This window comes from Phyllostomus hastatus, unplaced genomic scaffold (assembly GCF_019186645.2).
Source record: "Phyllostomus hastatus isolate PE091 unplaced genomic scaffold, TTU_PhHast_1.1 phas_contig_551, whole genome shotgun sequence".
NCBI lineage: Eukaryota > Metazoa > Chordata > Mammalia > Chiroptera > Phyllostomidae > Phyllostomus > Phyllostomus hastatus.
The window spans coordinates 8,922,063-8,939,445 of NW_025333909.1; the positions used below are offsets into that span (position 1 = coordinate 8,922,063).

Consider the following 17,383-nt stretch of genomic DNA (forward strand, 5'->3'; position numbering starts at 1 on the left):
TTGTTGGTTAAAAAATTCTACAGAAATTGAGCTACTAAAATTGTCCAGTATACTGTACTTTAAATAAGTGAGAGACATTTGCATCAAAATCAAGCATTTAACTTCTGCTTTTTTTCATATTAACTGCTCGAATGAACAACAAATTAAGGAAGCTATGTGAGGGTTGTAGGTGAAAGGAAGCAACAATGCGTACTAGGCATTTAGATTTATTTATTGCTGTTATAAAATCTAATAACCAAAACCTCGGATTGCCTGGCTTTAAACCTTGGTTTTGCCACTTAATTGTGAGATACTGGGAAAATTATTTAACTTCTCTGTGCCTCTGTTTCTTCATCTGTAAAAATGGGGATTATAATAGTGCCTACTTCCCTGATTTGAATTATTATATATGAAGCACCTAAAATGCCTGTTATAGAGTATGTGCTATGTGTTAGCTACTAGGTAACTCTTAGTTGTAGTAAATCATAAAATATAATGAATAAAAGTTAAACCTGGCTTTTAGAATTTCCCATTCTAAAGAGGTTTTTTTCCTTGCTGTGTTTTTCCTCATTGACCTCATTTATTTCATTGTTAGGTTATTTTCTCTGATCTCTCTCTCTCTCTTGCTCTCAGACTGAGATTGTCCAGAAATCAAAACTGCCATTGCAGCAGGCATAACATAGCTACTTGTCAGCATGTTAAAGTAGAATGAAAGCAGCAGTGGTAATATACAGATGCTCTGTTACTTCTGATGGGGTTCCATCCTGATAAATCCATCATATGTTGAAAATATCTTTAAGTCAAAAATGTACACAGGCCTACCTTAAGAAGCAAGAAAAAGCCTCTTATAAATAATCCAACCTCACACCTAAAAAATACTGTAAAAAGAACAAACAAAGCCCAGAGTAAGTAGAAGGAAGTAAGCAATAAAGATCAAAGCAGAAATAAATGGCATAGAGACTGAAAAACTAAACAAAAGATCAATGAGAGCAAGATCTGATTCTTTGAAAAGATAAACAAGATTCACATCTTAAAGCAGACTCATCAAGAAAAACAAGAGAAAGGGTCCAAATAAATAAAATCAGAAATGAAAGAGAGAAGTAACAACTGAAATCACAGAAATACAAAGGATTTTAAGAAAATATAATGAACAACAATACGCCAACAAATTGGACAATCTGGAAGAAATGCATAAATCCCTAAAAACATAATCTTCCAAAACGGAATCAGGAAGAGCCAGATAATCCAACTAGACAGATTACAACTAGCTAAATTAAAACACTAGTCAAAAATACTCTCAAGAAACAAAAGTCCTGGACTGGATGGCTCCACAGGTGAATCTTACCAAACATTCAAAGAAGAAGTGACACCTGTCCTTCTCAAACTATTTCATAAAATATTGAAGAGGAAGGAAGACTCCCAAGCTCATTTTATGAGGCCAGCATCATACTAATTCCAAAACTAGATAAAGGCATTACAAAGAAAGAAAATTATAGGCCAATATCCCTGATGAACATAAATGCTAAAATCCTCAACAATATATTAGGAAATGTGATCCAGTCATAGATTAATAAGCTCATACACCATGATCAAGTGGGATTTATTCTGGAGACACAAGGTTGGTACAATATCTACAAATCAATAAAGATGATACACCACATAAACAAAATGAAGAAGAGAATCCACATGATCATATCGATACATGCAGAAAAAGCATCTGATAAAATGCAGCACCCATTTATGATAAAAACTATCAGCAAAGTCGGAATAGAGGGAACATAACTCAATGTAACAAAGGCCATGTATGACAAACCCACAGCCAATAACACACTCAACGGGCAAAAACTACAAGTATTTCCCTTAAGATTGGGAACAGGACAGGGATGTCCACTTTCTCCGTTCTTATTCAACATAGTACTGGAAGTCGTAGCCTCAGCAATCAGACACAAAGAAATAAGTAAGACATGTAAATAAATAAGGCATGTAAGGAAGAAGTAAAACTGTCATTATTTTAAGATGACATGATACTATATATAGACCGCCCTAAAGATTTCCTAAGGAAAAAAAAAACCCTACCAGAACTGTGAAATGAACACAGTAAAGTAGCAGACTCACAGCTATCAGAGGGGAAGGGGGTCTGGGGCTGGGTGAAAAGGAGAAAAGGTGAAGAGATTATATATATCTAATATATATATTAGACAAATAGACATGGACCACAGTATGATGACAGCCAGAGGGAAAGAGGGTTGAGGGAGGTGAAAGTGGGCAGAGTGGGGATAAATGGTGGTGGAAAGAGACTTGACTTTGGGTGGTGAGTACATGATGCAGTGTGCACATGATGTGTTGTGGAGTTGTACACTTGAAACCTGAATGTCACCCCAATAAATTCAATGTAAAAAAAAGAAAATGGCCCCTGCAAGAAAGGTTTTCAGGGGTAGACCACTTAAGTTTAGCAAATCTCCCTAAACTCAATCATAGGCTCATCAGGAGACAAAAAAGTGAGTGGAGTAAACATTAGGCTAGAATGACTTCATTGACGCCTTGCCGTCCCCTCCCCCCTCGTTTTCCATTTCTCCTTAAGACCTCTTCTTCATACTTTATCTTTTGTATAGAGACGTTGTTTCCAATGCCTTGTTCTTGTGGAAAAGGTTGGGAGACTCAAATAGATTTATTTGAAGCTTATAATTTGAAACAAAAGTGAGGTCTTCAAATTTTCCCATAAAATCTTGGTAATTCTGTTCTTTCAAAAATAAATGAGAGAGAGAGAGAGAGAGAGAGAGAGGGAGGGAGGGAGAGAGCGAGAGAGGGAGAGAGAGAGCGTGCAAATAAGAACACAGTGGATTAAAGCAACTGTTTCCTTTGGAGGAAAAGGGAGGGTAATGTAATTGAACCCTGAACAATATTTATTGATAGTTTAGTTGTATTTGAAGATAGAGCTGAGATTAACAATAGCTCTCAAGATGAGAATATATACTGTTTAACCAAGTACTGCTTTGGGTGATATTAATATTTTCTAAATAGGAACAACCTAGCAACCACTGATGACAGTCATCAGCAAAGAAGCAAATTTCTTTGGAGCTGTGTAAAGCTGGGAGCCCTTCATCTATAGATTTCCCATTTATAGAATCCTTGACATTTTAAAATTTTCTGAAGAAGGAATGCATACTCATTTATTTATATTTGTTTTTGAATTAACACTTATGTAGGATCTACAACACCCAGACATTTATATTCATTACGTTTCATTACTTAATGCAATCACAGCATTAGAAAGCATTATTCCTGTTTTACGAGATAAGAAAATTGAAACACAGATACATGAATTTGCCCAAAGTCACACCACTTATGAAGTCAGAGAGAGAGACAGCAGTTTATACTAGTGCTATCTGACTTCAAAAATCTTTGCTCTTTCCACGGTATATTGGTCACCTTGAGTTTATATTCATAAAAAACCCATTTGGCAGTCTCTCAAAACTGAAAGCATGCATGTTCTTTAACCAGGAATTCAACTTCTAAGAAACTATTCATCAGAAATATACGTGTGAACAGAGATATACATATGAGACATTCATTGAGTCGTTGTTTGCAATAGCAGTAAAACTGGAAACACCTAAATATTCATTAGCAATAATTAGTTAGATGGATTTTATACCATGGAACACTATACAGCATTTAAAGAGAGGGAAGCAAAGTTTTATGTGTCAGTATTTTATGATGTCTAAAATCTGTTGTTTGTGCAAAAAGCCAGTTACAGAACCATATTCTTATACCACTCTACTAAGCGCCTCTATGGGTGTTTGCATACAGAAACCTCTGAAAGAACACAGCAAAGAACAGTTTCACATTTGTAGAAGAGGTATATTCAAAGTGATGGTGAATGAATATCTGAAAAAAATATATAATGTATAAAGAAGAAAAGATTATTTATAATATGACACAATTCAAAGACAACTATCACTATCATTTTGTGGCACTCGAGTTCTCACTTACAGACACACATGCACACAGACTTCTCTCTCTTTTGTATGCCATTAGGATCATGCTATTCATGCTGTTTGTGTACCTTGCTTTTGCTTTTTGGTTTAACCATATTATTTTGGATTTTCTCAATTACACTGTGTATTTTATTCATTTATTTAACAAACATTTCTAGCACCTATTACATTCTCAGCACTTTCCCAAATCCCTTGCTTATATATACACCTGAGTTATTTTAATGTTCTTTTTAAGAAGCTATTTTTATCACAGTGGAAGCATTACCTTTTGTATCTGTAATATCAACATTGCTCGCTCAGGTGGGTATTTTGACATATGAAGGATCAGCAGGGAAAGAATGCTCATCACTGTGATTAAATGGAGATAGTTTTCAAAGAATTTTCTGCCCGGAGGCTGAGGTTTTTATCGAAAATGCCTGCACGACATTCTTTCAGCCTGTACTGCTGAAAGAATGCACCATGTTCTGCACCATGAACAGAGAAACAAATCAATTATTTTATTTAAACATTTTATTCACTTTCTTTTAGACAGAGGGGAAGGGAGGGAGAGAGGGAGAGAAGCATCAGTGTGTGGTTGCCTCTTGCACGCCCCCTACTGGAGACCTGATCTGCAACCCAGCCATGTGCCCTGACTGGGAATCGAACCAGTGACTTTGGTTCGCAGGCTGGTGCTCAATTCATTGAGCCACACCAGCCAAGGCTCAATGACTTTTTTTTCCCAAAACTTGATTTAAATATATAGCACATTCTTGTTATGCATCCAAGTAGATTTGCTTACCACAAATAGAATTGTTTGTTGAGTATTTATCTCCTGTTCAAGTTATGGCACAAGCTGTACTATCTACTCAAGTTCCCTTTGATCAGACCTCTTATGCAAGAAACCAGTTCATCTACTTGGATCTTCCCCGTCAGGTCCTACTACCCAGTTACCTCAGAGATTTACAGTCTTTCCATGAAGTTTCTTTTTCAGGTTGTGATGTGCTAACCACTATTAGGATACGAGCCAAAAGTCTATTATAAATAAAGACAGTGGTGGAGTCCATAACAAATATTTTTTCAACAACAAAAGCTTAAATTTCACATGTCTCTTGAATTTCCTGTATCTCATGGCTAGATTTGAGGCATTTAAAAACAGTTTACTTGATAAAGTATAACTTGGAAAGTATGCTGTGTTGTTTCTCTTGGAATTGACTCTGAATAGTTTTTTTAAACTAAATGTATTGGGGTGCCATTGCTTAATGGGCTCATATAGGATTCAACTGTACATTCTATGACACATGGTGTGTATATTGCAGTGCGTGCCCACCTCCCACAGTCAAATCTCCTGTCACCATATGTTTGATCCCTTTACTGTCCCTCCACCCCCTTCCCTCTGGTAACCACTAAGTATTATCTGTCTCTAGGATCTTTTGTTTGTTTAGATCTTGAGAATATCATAGTAGGCAAAATAAGTCAGACAGAAAAAAGTGAACTACCATACCATTTCACCCATATCTATGATATGAAACTTAAACTTAGTCTGAATATTTAGGTTTGTCATTTTTGTCTCTTTTTTATTGTTGTCCCCAATTATAATTGTCCCCAGTTTTCCCTCATTACTCTCCCCTGCCCTACCCACCCCCACCTTCCATTTTCACTTTGTCCATGGGTCCTTTCTACGTGTGCCTTGACTTGACCCTCCCCCTTCTTTCCCCATTATCCCCCTCCCCCATCCCCTTTGGTCACCATCAGTTTAATAGAATCATAACGGAATAATGGCAATAAAGTCACTTTTCAACCTGTAGCTTAAAATATCTAAAACCACTAACACCTGGAATGAGAGAGAGGGAGTGTGAACCGACTAATGGAGTCAAACTAGAAAATGCGTGTTCACATTTGCTGAAGACTCTGCAGCACATGCGCTGTTGCAGCCATGCTGAGGACAGCAGTGACCTGGCCATTAGAAAACCTCAGTCCTGATGCTGGCTCTGTTCTTAATTATGCAACAGTAATGCTGAGTGTTGGGCACTTTGCTGAGGGTAACGCATGCCCTTTCTAATTGTCGTCCTTACAAAAATTCTGTAGAGTAGGTACTGTCATTATTCCCGCTTCATAAATAGGGGATGGGTAACTAGAGAGGCCAAAGTCACCATGTTGAAGAGTAACAATGAACTAGCGGAGGAACCAGGATTCAAATCCAAGTCCCTGTGACGCTAAACCGCTTAATATTTCTGTCAAGAAGGAACCACACCTGGCTGGTGTAGCTCAGCGGATTGAGCGCGGGCTGTGAACCAAAGTGTCGCAGGTTCGATTCCCAGCCAGGGCACATGCCTGGGTTGCAGGCCATGGCCCCCAGCAACTGCACATTGATGTTTCTCTCTCTCTCTCTCTCTCTCTCTCTCTCTCTCTCTCTCTCCCTCCCTCCCTTCCCTCTCTAAAAATAAATAAATAAAATCTTAAAAAAAAAAAAAGAATGAACCACATACATGAAAGAGGTCCCGTAAGCTTATAACACAGGTGGGAAATGCCTGTAGCTGAGTGACTCCACAGCCACGGTCATGCCATAGTGAAATGCATTAGTCAGGTGTCTGTGGCCACGTGGTGTAAACAAACCTATGTGCTGCCAGGCATAGAAAACCATAGTACAGACAATTACGTACAGCACATAATACTTGATAATAACAATCAGGGACTAATTACAGATTTATGTGTTTAGTATACCTAAAAATCTTTTCTGTAAAACCCTGTGCCATGTGAAGCCAGCAGCAGCCTCATACAGGTCATGTTCACTGTGTGTACTGATGGCATTATTGTTTCTGGTTTCAGTAAATCCCACATAGTTCTATAAGTGCCGTGCAGCCGAAGTGTCCGGTGTTTGTAAAGTCTACGGGAGTGTACTGTGTGTGCAGTAACACCCTAGGCCTTCACACTCGCTCACTGAGTCACTCAGAGCAACGTCCCGTCCTGCAGATTCCGTTCATGGTAAACACCCTATGCCACTGTACAATCTTTAAACTTTTTATGCCATATGTTTATTGTAGGTCTTTTACGTTGACATGCACAAATACCATAGTGTTACAATTGCCTGCAGGATTCCATACCATCATGTGCTATTCATGTTTGTTCCACTGTGATACAGTCAGCCTTCATCCCATGTCTTTGGCCTTTTCCATGTCTGAGGGAGGTTTACACAGCCAGTCTTCCCTGATTTTACTTAAAAAAATCAACATTTGCTTATTTATGAGGCCCCAATCATGCTGTGAATGCCATGGTTTTGCAGCTTACTTGTAGATATGTCAGAAAAGGGGACAAATCTATGCATGATAGAATCTTTTGGACAAGATTGTGGGGAAACTAGACTGTTGCTATCCTACCAATCTCTCTCTGCCTAGACGTTAATACTGCATGCAGCAGTATGTATGTACCACCTGGGAAATCCTAGGAACTCCTTCTTAAAAGATCCCGCATTGTTTGGTAAAGCAACGAGCCAGCCTCCAAAATGTCATGCTTTATAAATCTAGATCTTCCGATAGAGAGTTCTTTTAAAACAGGATATGTGTGAAAGTGGATTAGCATCTCAAATACAGCGGTCAAAAATTATTTTCAAAGTATCTAAAGGACAAATGTTTAAGAGTCAGCTTACCTGTGTCCCAAATTTTCAACTCCAGATTTAGAAAACAAATGGTACTTCCTGTAGACAATGTTTTCCCGTCATAATAAAGATGACTAGAGAGCGGTGTTAAGTTAAATCTTTCTGTTGCTATTGCATCAGCCCAGCCAAAGGAAACCACTCTTGGTACAGAGCCCATTTCTGACTTCAGAATTCTAATCTACTTAGGGTATAGAACTCAGGGTAGAACTTAAGCTTTGTACACTTATCTATCTGTAGAACTACCTGAAATATTTAAATATTATGCGGATAGTTCCCATACAAAACAAAGGTGGCTTTCTGCAAAACCTTAGACAATATTTAAACTTCACTAAGCATTTTAAGAGTCTGTTCCAGAGCATTATTTAGCAAACACATTTCTCAGACAAATCCAAATCAAAATGGACAATTTCAGATCATACTTACCAAAGACACCAGGTTTCATTATGCTATAATTAACTGCCATTGCAACAACAATAGCTTTCCTATGGTTTTCCTCAGAATATTTTGACAATGGTATGCTGGAAATCACTGACATAATTCTATGCTAACGTTCTCCCCAGTTCTACTCGCCGTTCTGTATGGAACTTTGGACCGGAACATCTTGCGGCATTTCCCAATCAGTAAAAATCTGAGCCCGCACAATATGGAAATGCATTCACACACACACACACACACACACACACACACACACACACAAATATATATAAAGACAGAGGCAGTTTTCAGAGTTCTATAAAAGAAACTTCCCAAACTTGTTCACTTAGGTAAAACTTTGTTTGCAAGTATCAGAAATCAACATGTTTCCTGAACATCAAACGGAATCGCATTATAATATCAAGAATGATACTGGGCTTCAGGAAAAACTGGATCCTGGAGTTAGAAAGCTCGCAGAAACCACTTCTAGGTTCACTTGGCAATTCTGTGTCTCATCACTGCTTTTTTCTTGGGGAAGTGACTTCGCTCCTCTGACCACTTTGTGGAAAGCATGGCTGGCCTCCCCTAGCTACCGAGCTCTTATGGTATGGGTCAGCCAGTCAGAAACTCAAAGACCAAACAACATGGAAACACATTATTAGAAACAAAGATCAAGTTATGTTCAATTATTATGTTGTATTAGTTTCAGGTGTGCAGCACAGTGGTTAGAAAATCATAGTACAAAGTGGTGGCCCTGATATGTCAAATACCAGCCTGGCACTGTGCGGTTATTACAGCATTATTGACTATGTTCTTTATGCTGGACTTCACATCATGTGACTATTTTGAGATTTATCAATTTTATACTTCTTAATCCCTTCACATTTTTACCCAGACCCCTCAACCCCCCTCCTCTCTGTCAACTTCTCTGTCTGTTTTGTTCATTTTTGTTCTTTAGATTCCACATTTAGGTGAGATCACATAGTATTTGTCCTTCCCTGATTTCACGTAGCATAATACCCTCTAGGTCTGTCCATGCTGTCACAAATGGTAAGCTTTCATTCTTTTTTATAACCAAGTAATAGTTCATAAAAGATTTTATATATATATAATTTTCTGTCTGGAAAAAGCCCACCCATTGTTAATAGAATGAGAACACTGCAGAACAGCGTTGTAACCTAGCAGCCACGTCGAGTTCAAAATGACTGAGTAGACCAACGAATCAGCATCCAATTTTGCGTTAAGCTTGAACATTTCTCTGGGAAAACTATTTGGATGATTCAGAAGGCTGCAGCTATGGGTAAATGGTGGTTGGCAGCTTCATCACAACAATGCACCCACTAGTGCGTCATGTCTTGTGCAGACTTAGGGTGAAACATCAAACCACCCAGGTGACTCAGCCCCCTTACAGCCCAGATTTGGCACTCTGTGGCTTCTGGCTTTTCCCAAAACTAAAATCACCTTTGAAAGGGAAGAGATTTCAGACCATTGATGACATTGAGGAAACGATGGGGCAGCTGATGGCAATTAGAACTGTGTGAGGTCTTTGATTCTTTCAACTTGATGAGCAAAAAAATCTCTCTCCTGGTTTGGTCTGCATTTTCTTTATTGCTAGGACAGTGGGCGTCATTACATAGCTCCCAAATGTTCAATATTTCCAGAATGCTTAGGGTAGTACTACACATTAAAAGGTGATTTGCATTGAATTGTGGGCAAAATAATTTCAGTCTTAAAAATAAAAGAAATGCTATTTTTAAAAATATTTATTTTTAGAGAGAGGGGAAGGGAAGGAGAAAAAGAGAAAAAACATCAATGTGTGGTTGCCTCTTGCACACTTCCTACTGGGGACTTGGCCTGCAACCCAGGCATGTGCCCTGACTGGGATTTGAACCAGCAACCCTTTGATTCACAGGGCCGCACTGAATCCACTGAGCCACACCAGTCAGGGCAAAAAAAAAAATGCTATTTTAATAAGATGAAAAAGAAGAATAGTATTTAATATATATTAGAAATGACATTACAAAATTGGGAGCTAGAATTTCATCTTTTCAATCTCTACGAACAAATCCTCAGCTGAACTAGTCCAGTCTTATTTTCTTCCCCCCACCCATACATGATAATTCTAAATAGAACATTTCACTAATGCCGCTTGTTCAGCAAGTGTCCATCTCTAAAGAATATTTCTTTTAGGGGTCAACTGTCTCACCGATCGGAGGATTTACACATGCAGGTCCTATTCACATTAATAGGAGCTACCAGCATAAATCCCCGTGCCGTGATAGGCCAAAGACCCTATAGTCTTGTAGGATTCAACTTCGGATGATTACCTGTCAAATGGCCCTAAGGGTCATCATCACCAGAAAGAGCAGACGTGGCAACTTATATGGGAATGGCAACTCATTGCAGCCCTGGAGCTAGACTGTATTAATGGGAAGAGAAGTGACAAAATGTGACCCGGGCCGCTACGTGTTAAACCATTTCAGTGGCATTTTTAAAAAGTCACTATTAAAACAGAGAACTCCAACATTATCAAAGCACTTGTTTTAAAAAAAAATTCAAAAAATCTGTGAATACTGTGTGAGCTCCAAAGTGCTTGAAGGATAATAAAGCTACTTGTTTGAAAATCCAATTAACCTTATCTTTGTTAAACTTGATGTATTAATAATCTCCTAGATAAACTGCCAGTTTGCAAACAGTCCTGTCATTTTTTAATGTGTCCTGAGCAGCTTTAGAAACTACTTGGAATTGAGGGAAGATGTCACTCTGCTTTCTGTAATTATTTGGTTCAAGAACAAATCAGAGTTGAATGAATGACTTCTGCGTGAAAAGAAAGTCGTCAGTCTTGTCTGTTGCACGCAGGCTGCTGGGGATGCACGCAAAACAGGGTCGTCATTCACCAAGTAAGTGTGGAAACCATTTCAGACGCTGGTACACCAAGTGAAATGTAAGAACAGTTTGTAGGCAATCAATGTACTGTGAAGTCAGAGCCCATGGCTCACAGCAGTGATTTTAAACAGAATGAGGTCTGATACTGGCATCTAGAACAGTTCACTGGGTAAACCACACCCATGCATCAGTCGATTTCCTTTCTCGCAAACCAGACACGGTTGACAAATGCCTAGAAACAAAATAGAGTGCGCAGCTGGGCAATTAAGTGTTTAAATAATAAAATGATGTCAACAAATAAATCATTTCCAAGACAGTCTTTAATTTCTTGGCATATATACAAATCTTTAATATAAAAAAATAGGATACCACGCCCGAAAGGCATTGAAAACACTTTTATTTCCTTTACAAACTTACTGTTACAGTATGCAAATTATGAATAATCATATATTCATGCTTTTTCAAATGCATATAAGACAACTAACCAAGAGTAGAGAGATGAATGATTGAATACCAATAGTGGTAAATAACTTGTTTGGAAGAAAATGATTTCATTCCTGCTTTCAAGGATCACTACTATTCAGCAATCCAATTTCAACAAAGTATTTTGAGGTCTTTGGGTCTTGAGGAACTTCTCAAGTTCCTTCTAAGGAACTACGGCTGTGGTCGAAGTTAATCATTAGCACAGCCATTATTTTAGACAAAGGGCTGCCATTCTAAAGCTAATCATTAACCCTGTGATTTTACTACAGGAACTAAATACCACAGGAGATGGGGAAGACCAAAAGTCAGTTTTCCTATAGAAAAATATATACGTTTATTATATACGTTTATATATTTGTTTTTCTGGGCAGGCATACATACCAACGCGACAAAAATACAGTAGCAACAGGATTAGTAATTGGTTTCATATTGATCACTAAACTGAATGGTATTATCAATTTTGATTAATGAGAAGCATGCATAATGAAACACTTGAAACACATGAAATCAGAATTCTTTGATAATAGCAATTTTTAAAACATTATATTAGTTACTGAAATTTACGCACCATGTACAACATATGAATTTTATTCATGTGACTTCAGGCTTACAGTTTTACAACAAAAGGAAAAGTTTTTTTTGAGTTAAACAATGAACAAATATTTATTTGCAGTCATTAAGATAACTGAAAAGAAAGCTCTTAAAATAACTTATATCTTGAGGCAACAGGAAATATCTAACTTTCTCTAACACAATGTTTTTAACAGTCGTGTAGTATCTTAATCATCACTAATCACATTTAGGAGATTTTAAAACATTTCAACAGGACCTAATAACCTGGAAGAGAGATCCTGATGCCGAATAATGGATGAAACCAGACTATCCTTGGCCTACTGTGCTTGGCTGTTTATATAAATGTGCATGCTCTATTCAAGAGACCTTAACTCTAAGACTAGGACAAAGTACAGTATCTTCATTAGTGCAGCTTAGTGCAATTGTATTCCAACTCAACACTTTCATACACTGGAACCCTATATATTGCTGGTCCTGAGGATTCAGGGATTCGGGAAAACATGATTTGACTTCAGAAAGATCCAAATCCATATAACGAAGTAGATTATTGTGTGATTCTTCTGTCCCTGATTTGAATAGTATTGCAAAATACGGAAGAGAGGAAGAAGGGACTAAAGAGAGAGGGGACGGGCTGCATAGAGGGTGGAAGAATTAGGAGGGGTAGCCTGAGGAGCAGCAAAGGTCCTCCTGGCACCTGGATTCACCTCTATCTGTAGGAGGCTGGAAAGGTGAAGCCAGAGATACATTCCTTGGCTCTTTCCATTTAGTGTGAGTCTGGGACCTGACCGAGCTGACTTTGTTTGAGATGTTCCTGGAAATCGGGAGAGGTCAGAGCTCCTGCAGCTGAAGGCCGCGAGACCCATGGGCTGTGCACTGCAGTCATGGGTCTGTGCTCGGCACGACCGGGCAGACTGCACACCAAGAAACTTTTGATGTTTTTATATATTGAAATAAGTTGTTCGATCCAAACTATTGCTCAAAAAAGTAAGCCATCAGAGCTTGGCATCTGGAAAAAAATCAATAGTCACTGTCATTAGATTTGCTTCCTGGGCACCACCACCCTGACATTTTATGTTAAGGGCGTTCTAGAATTTACCAATTGTTCCACTCTATTCAGAGTCCTGGGTGGTTTCAGGTTTACCTACTGGAAGAGAAATATAAAAATTATCCTTATGAAGTGTGTTCCTTATTAAGATTCAAAAGCAGAATTTCACATGTTACTATATTTACTGGTCTATAAGACTATAAGTGTCTTAGTGCAATAAAAACATCGTGATGTACGGTGTTGTAGAAGTTGACAACAATTATTTGCTGTCAATAATTGTTTGCTGCCTAAGATTTTTGAGAGTCACCTTCAAGTTGATGGGAACATTTAGAAACAACTTTTTCCCCCCGAAAAACCATTCTGAAGATGGTACTGCATTTATATTTAAAATCTTTCTTACAGGATAGGTAGAGGATTACTATTTCAACTTTCCATATGGAGACACCAAGGCTCAAAAGTTAAGGGATTTGCCTAACATCATCAGTAGCTCACACGAAATGGAGTCCACAGACAATTAGGATAGTTTCTTACAGAATTGCCAAAACCCAACGGGCCTATCCAAATCTTTCCTTCCATTTCTTCGGTGTTGAGCTTTCTCAGTGTGGACATGATTCACATATAAAAATTAGTGCTACCATTAAAAAACACTAAGTAATGGCTTCACGATTTCTTTGTTAAAAACATCTACTTTAGTATTAGCATTTTAATACTTCTCAAGAAAACCAAACCTCTATTCCAAATACAGGTCCCCGCCGGATCGCAATACCATATTTTGCCGTGTATAATGCACACCCACGTTTTTGGCCCAAACTTTCAGGAAAAAACATCTTTCATTTAAATTTTTAATTCGATTTTTTCTTTATTTATATTTAGATACTTTTTTTACATATTATAAAGGAAGGTTAGCATTTATGGTACTATAGATTTCATGTAACATAACTGCAAAACACAAGAACAGATACAAGGTATTTCAGGTACTGCTCTTGTATAATGCGCACCCTTATTTTCCCCTCAACACTTTGGGCAAAAAACTGCATTATACCCGGGAAAGAACAGCACTTTAGTTTTTCTCAATGACATTGACATAGGCTTTTATCGTTTCTATCATGATGCTCACACCCTTAAAGAAAAATGATGAGAGGAAATAAGTGGCTTTCAAACAAAGACTCAAAGTGGCAAAGCAAAAGCTGGCCCAAGAGCACAGATTAACAATGCTGTAGTCTCCAAAGCTACATTCCTGGGAATCAATGCATTTGTAATTCCTGTCTTGGTAACTCCACAGGTCTGGTACCTTACAGCAGGTGAGTCAATGTGCTTTACAAGTATTGTGTGTTCTTGAAGTGTCCTCTTTTGGATTTTGGATTTGTATGACCTGGTTCTCTGGGTAGTTCTGCATGACAACCCACTGCTGCTTTCTAAGATTTTTCAGTTTGTAGATCGAGAAGACTCTGGGATATACGGTTTGCTGCCATGCGTATCTGCTATTCAGAGAGCTCTTCCGGCTTTCCCAGCTCTGCGGTGTCCTTGGGAGCCTCTGAACTGGCCTCAGCTATGACGGCGGATTCTGAAGGCCCTGGCTGTAAACTGTCTCCGTCCAGAATAATGTCTTCAGGATTTGGAGGGGGTGGACAGAAGTCTTCACCGGGGCAGATCTGCTGAAAGAGGGCCTGAGCCTGGCCAGGGAAGAGACGAGACGACAGTTTCTGGACAGCAGTTTAAAATGTATGTGCCTTTTTGGTATCGTTTAAAAAACAGATGGATTACACCCCATCTATTTAGGTTATGCAACTTTACCCAGTATATACATGGCCATCTAAAATCTGCTTTCAGAATTCCATGACTTTGCTTCCTCCAATTCTATGCATGCATTCCGGTGCACCCTTCCAGAGTAACATACTTGATCAGATTCTTTATCAAGTGTTCAGATAGTTGAGAATTTAAGACAGTCATTGTATGTGCCAGTCCAAATATAATTTCCCTTCATATTCTTTATATAATTTCCAACTAGAGCCTATTTCTGACACCCAGATAGTCTAATTTAGCATATAATAATTTTAGCAAGTCATTGTTCAAATGAAGAAAATGTTTCATTGTTTCCTCAACTATTTTCTTTTTTGGTACACTTTGCCCCCCCCTGGACTTTAGGGAGTATAGCACAGTGGTGAAGGTCATGGGTACTGAATAGCTAGCTAGGCGTGGATACTGGCTCTGCCACTGCGTGGTCCTGTGATTTGGGGAATGCTAACTCAACTTCTGAACCTTGCTATCCTTTTCTATAAAACAGCAGAGACTGCCCTGGCTGGTGTGGCTCAGTGGACTGAGTGCCGGCCTGTGAACCAAAGGGTCGCTGGTTCGATTCCCAGTCAGGGCACATTCCTGGGTTGCAGACCAGGTCCCCAGTAGGGGGCGCGTGAGAGGCAACCACACATGGATGTTTCTCTTCCTCTCTTTCTCCTTCCCTGCCTCTCTCTCTAATCATAAATAAAATCTTTAAAAAGAAAAAGATCCCTGTCACCAATGGGAATGAAACTTCCTTCTTCGGTCTTAGAACAATGGTAAGGCAGCCACTTCCTCATTCAACTGACGGATGTGCCAACTGCCTTTGAAAAGCTTAGACTCATGTTTCCAAAGAGAGATTTTCTGCTCTCTGGGTCCTGTCAAGTGCAGAGAAGTGTATTGGTATATTCCCATGAATCATCAGCTTAATGGAATCATAGTTCCCTGCTGGCAGTTTGTGTCAGCCTGCCCTGGACCGCTTCACATTAACAAAGACAAAAAGTTTGTGTCTTTCAAACTAATATGTTGATAGACCAACAGTTGATATTCAAAACAATGTTTATTCAGAATACTGGCATTACAAATCCATTTTTCTGAATGTGTCTTTGTAACATTTTCTTTTTTTTAAGATTTTATTTATTTATTTTCAGAGAGGGGAGGGAGAAAGAGAGAGAGAGAAACATCAGTGTGCGGTTGCTGGGGGTCATGGCCTGCAACCCAGGCATGTGCCCTGACTGGGAATCGAACCTGCGACGCTTTGGTTCGCAGCCCGCACTCAATCCACTGAGCTATGCCAGCCAGGGCTGTCTTTGTAACATTTTCTATTCTCACTGCCTCCATGGAACTCAGAAATGATCTCTTGTAGTTCATTATATTCCAGAAGGTAAAAAGATCTCATATTATAATTTAAAGTCATTTAAAGTAGCTTTGTTGTGCATAGAAAAAAGTTGAAGGGCAAACTGCAGAGATGGTATTAAATGAGATGCTTTTCTAGTCTTTTTTCCTTGCCTCCCAGAGGAGAAAGAAAACATTTCACTTTGCCTATCACACGGAGTTCTTAACACCAGCAGCCTTACCTGTTTGACTGCGTTGTCATTTCCCAAGCCACAGTCTGGGCCAGAGCAGACGTACACGTTGGACGGTAAGTCATTATAAGAGTCCCTGCTGACGTCTGAAGAATCTCTCATATTGAAGTAAAGGGCCCACAGAAGTCTTGGCTTTTCAACTTCATTTTCTAAACATAGACATAAATTTGACTTACTTCTAAAGCACAATATGGTTGTCAATTACCAGAATATGTAGCCAATTATGAACAAAGCCATGACTATATATCGTAGGAAATCACAGCTTTGTATATAAACAATTAGTAAATCTGCATCCAGATACTCTAATTAATACATGTGCGTGCCATTTCAGGCGACGGCTTTTCAACCTGAGATAAGTTAGATTTTTAACATTCATTGGATGATTAGTACATTACTGAGATTGAACTCCATTTGTATTCCCTTGGATTTCTAGTATTTCTCCTCACCAGCATCCAAGAGCTTATGATTACATTCATCTTTAAATGATACCTCTGAAGAAGGTCTGTTAGGTTTCATGTGGACAAACCGACTTCAAAAGTCATAGAGTAAGTGGAGAGTGTAACAGGATTCCGAGAAACCCACAGCGACAGAAAGCAGACTAGTGGGTACCTAGGGATGGGAAGACACGGTGGGGCTGACTGCTCATGGGCATGAGTTTCTTTTGGGGATGATGGAAGTATGGTAAAATGGACTGTGGTCACGTTTGAATAATTCCATACATATATTTAAAAACCCTGCATTTTGCTCTTCAACTGAGTGACTTATATGATATGTGAATGCTCTCTCAATAAGGCTGGCATTCAAAATAGCACATACAGGATTCAAACTTTGATGTTCTAACTCGCCAACTCTCTGTCCCTACTGGATTACAAAATTAATGGGAACTGACAAACAAATAGCAGAGATAAGGTTGGAACCTGCAACTTGTTTTAGCGCAGTCTCGCACTGAACAGTGAGCATGTATGTGTGTGAGATTGGGCGAGGCACAGCAGACACACAGATGAAATGCACTTGG

At 38.8% G+C, this 17,383-nt stretch overlaps 1 protein-coding gene across 1 annotated transcript in view; it reads right to left on the reverse strand.

Annotated features, from left to right (window-relative positions):
• Positions 1–11,207: 11,207 nt before the first annotated feature.
• The window catches only part of CHM (CHM Rab escort protein), a 144,152-nt gene continuing 137,976 nt past the window's right edge, over positions 11,208–17,383 (reverse strand). Inside the window, exons 14-15 of the mRNA XM_045847467.1 lie at positions 16,360–16,517; positions 11,208–14,679 (exon numbers count right to left, since the gene is read on the reverse strand). Of these exons, the coding sequence (XP_045703423.1) occupies positions 14,488–14,679; positions 16,360–16,517 (350 nt within the window). The 3' untranslated portion in view covers positions 11,208–14,487. The remainder of the gene's footprint in view (positions 14,680–16,359; positions 16,518–17,383) is intronic.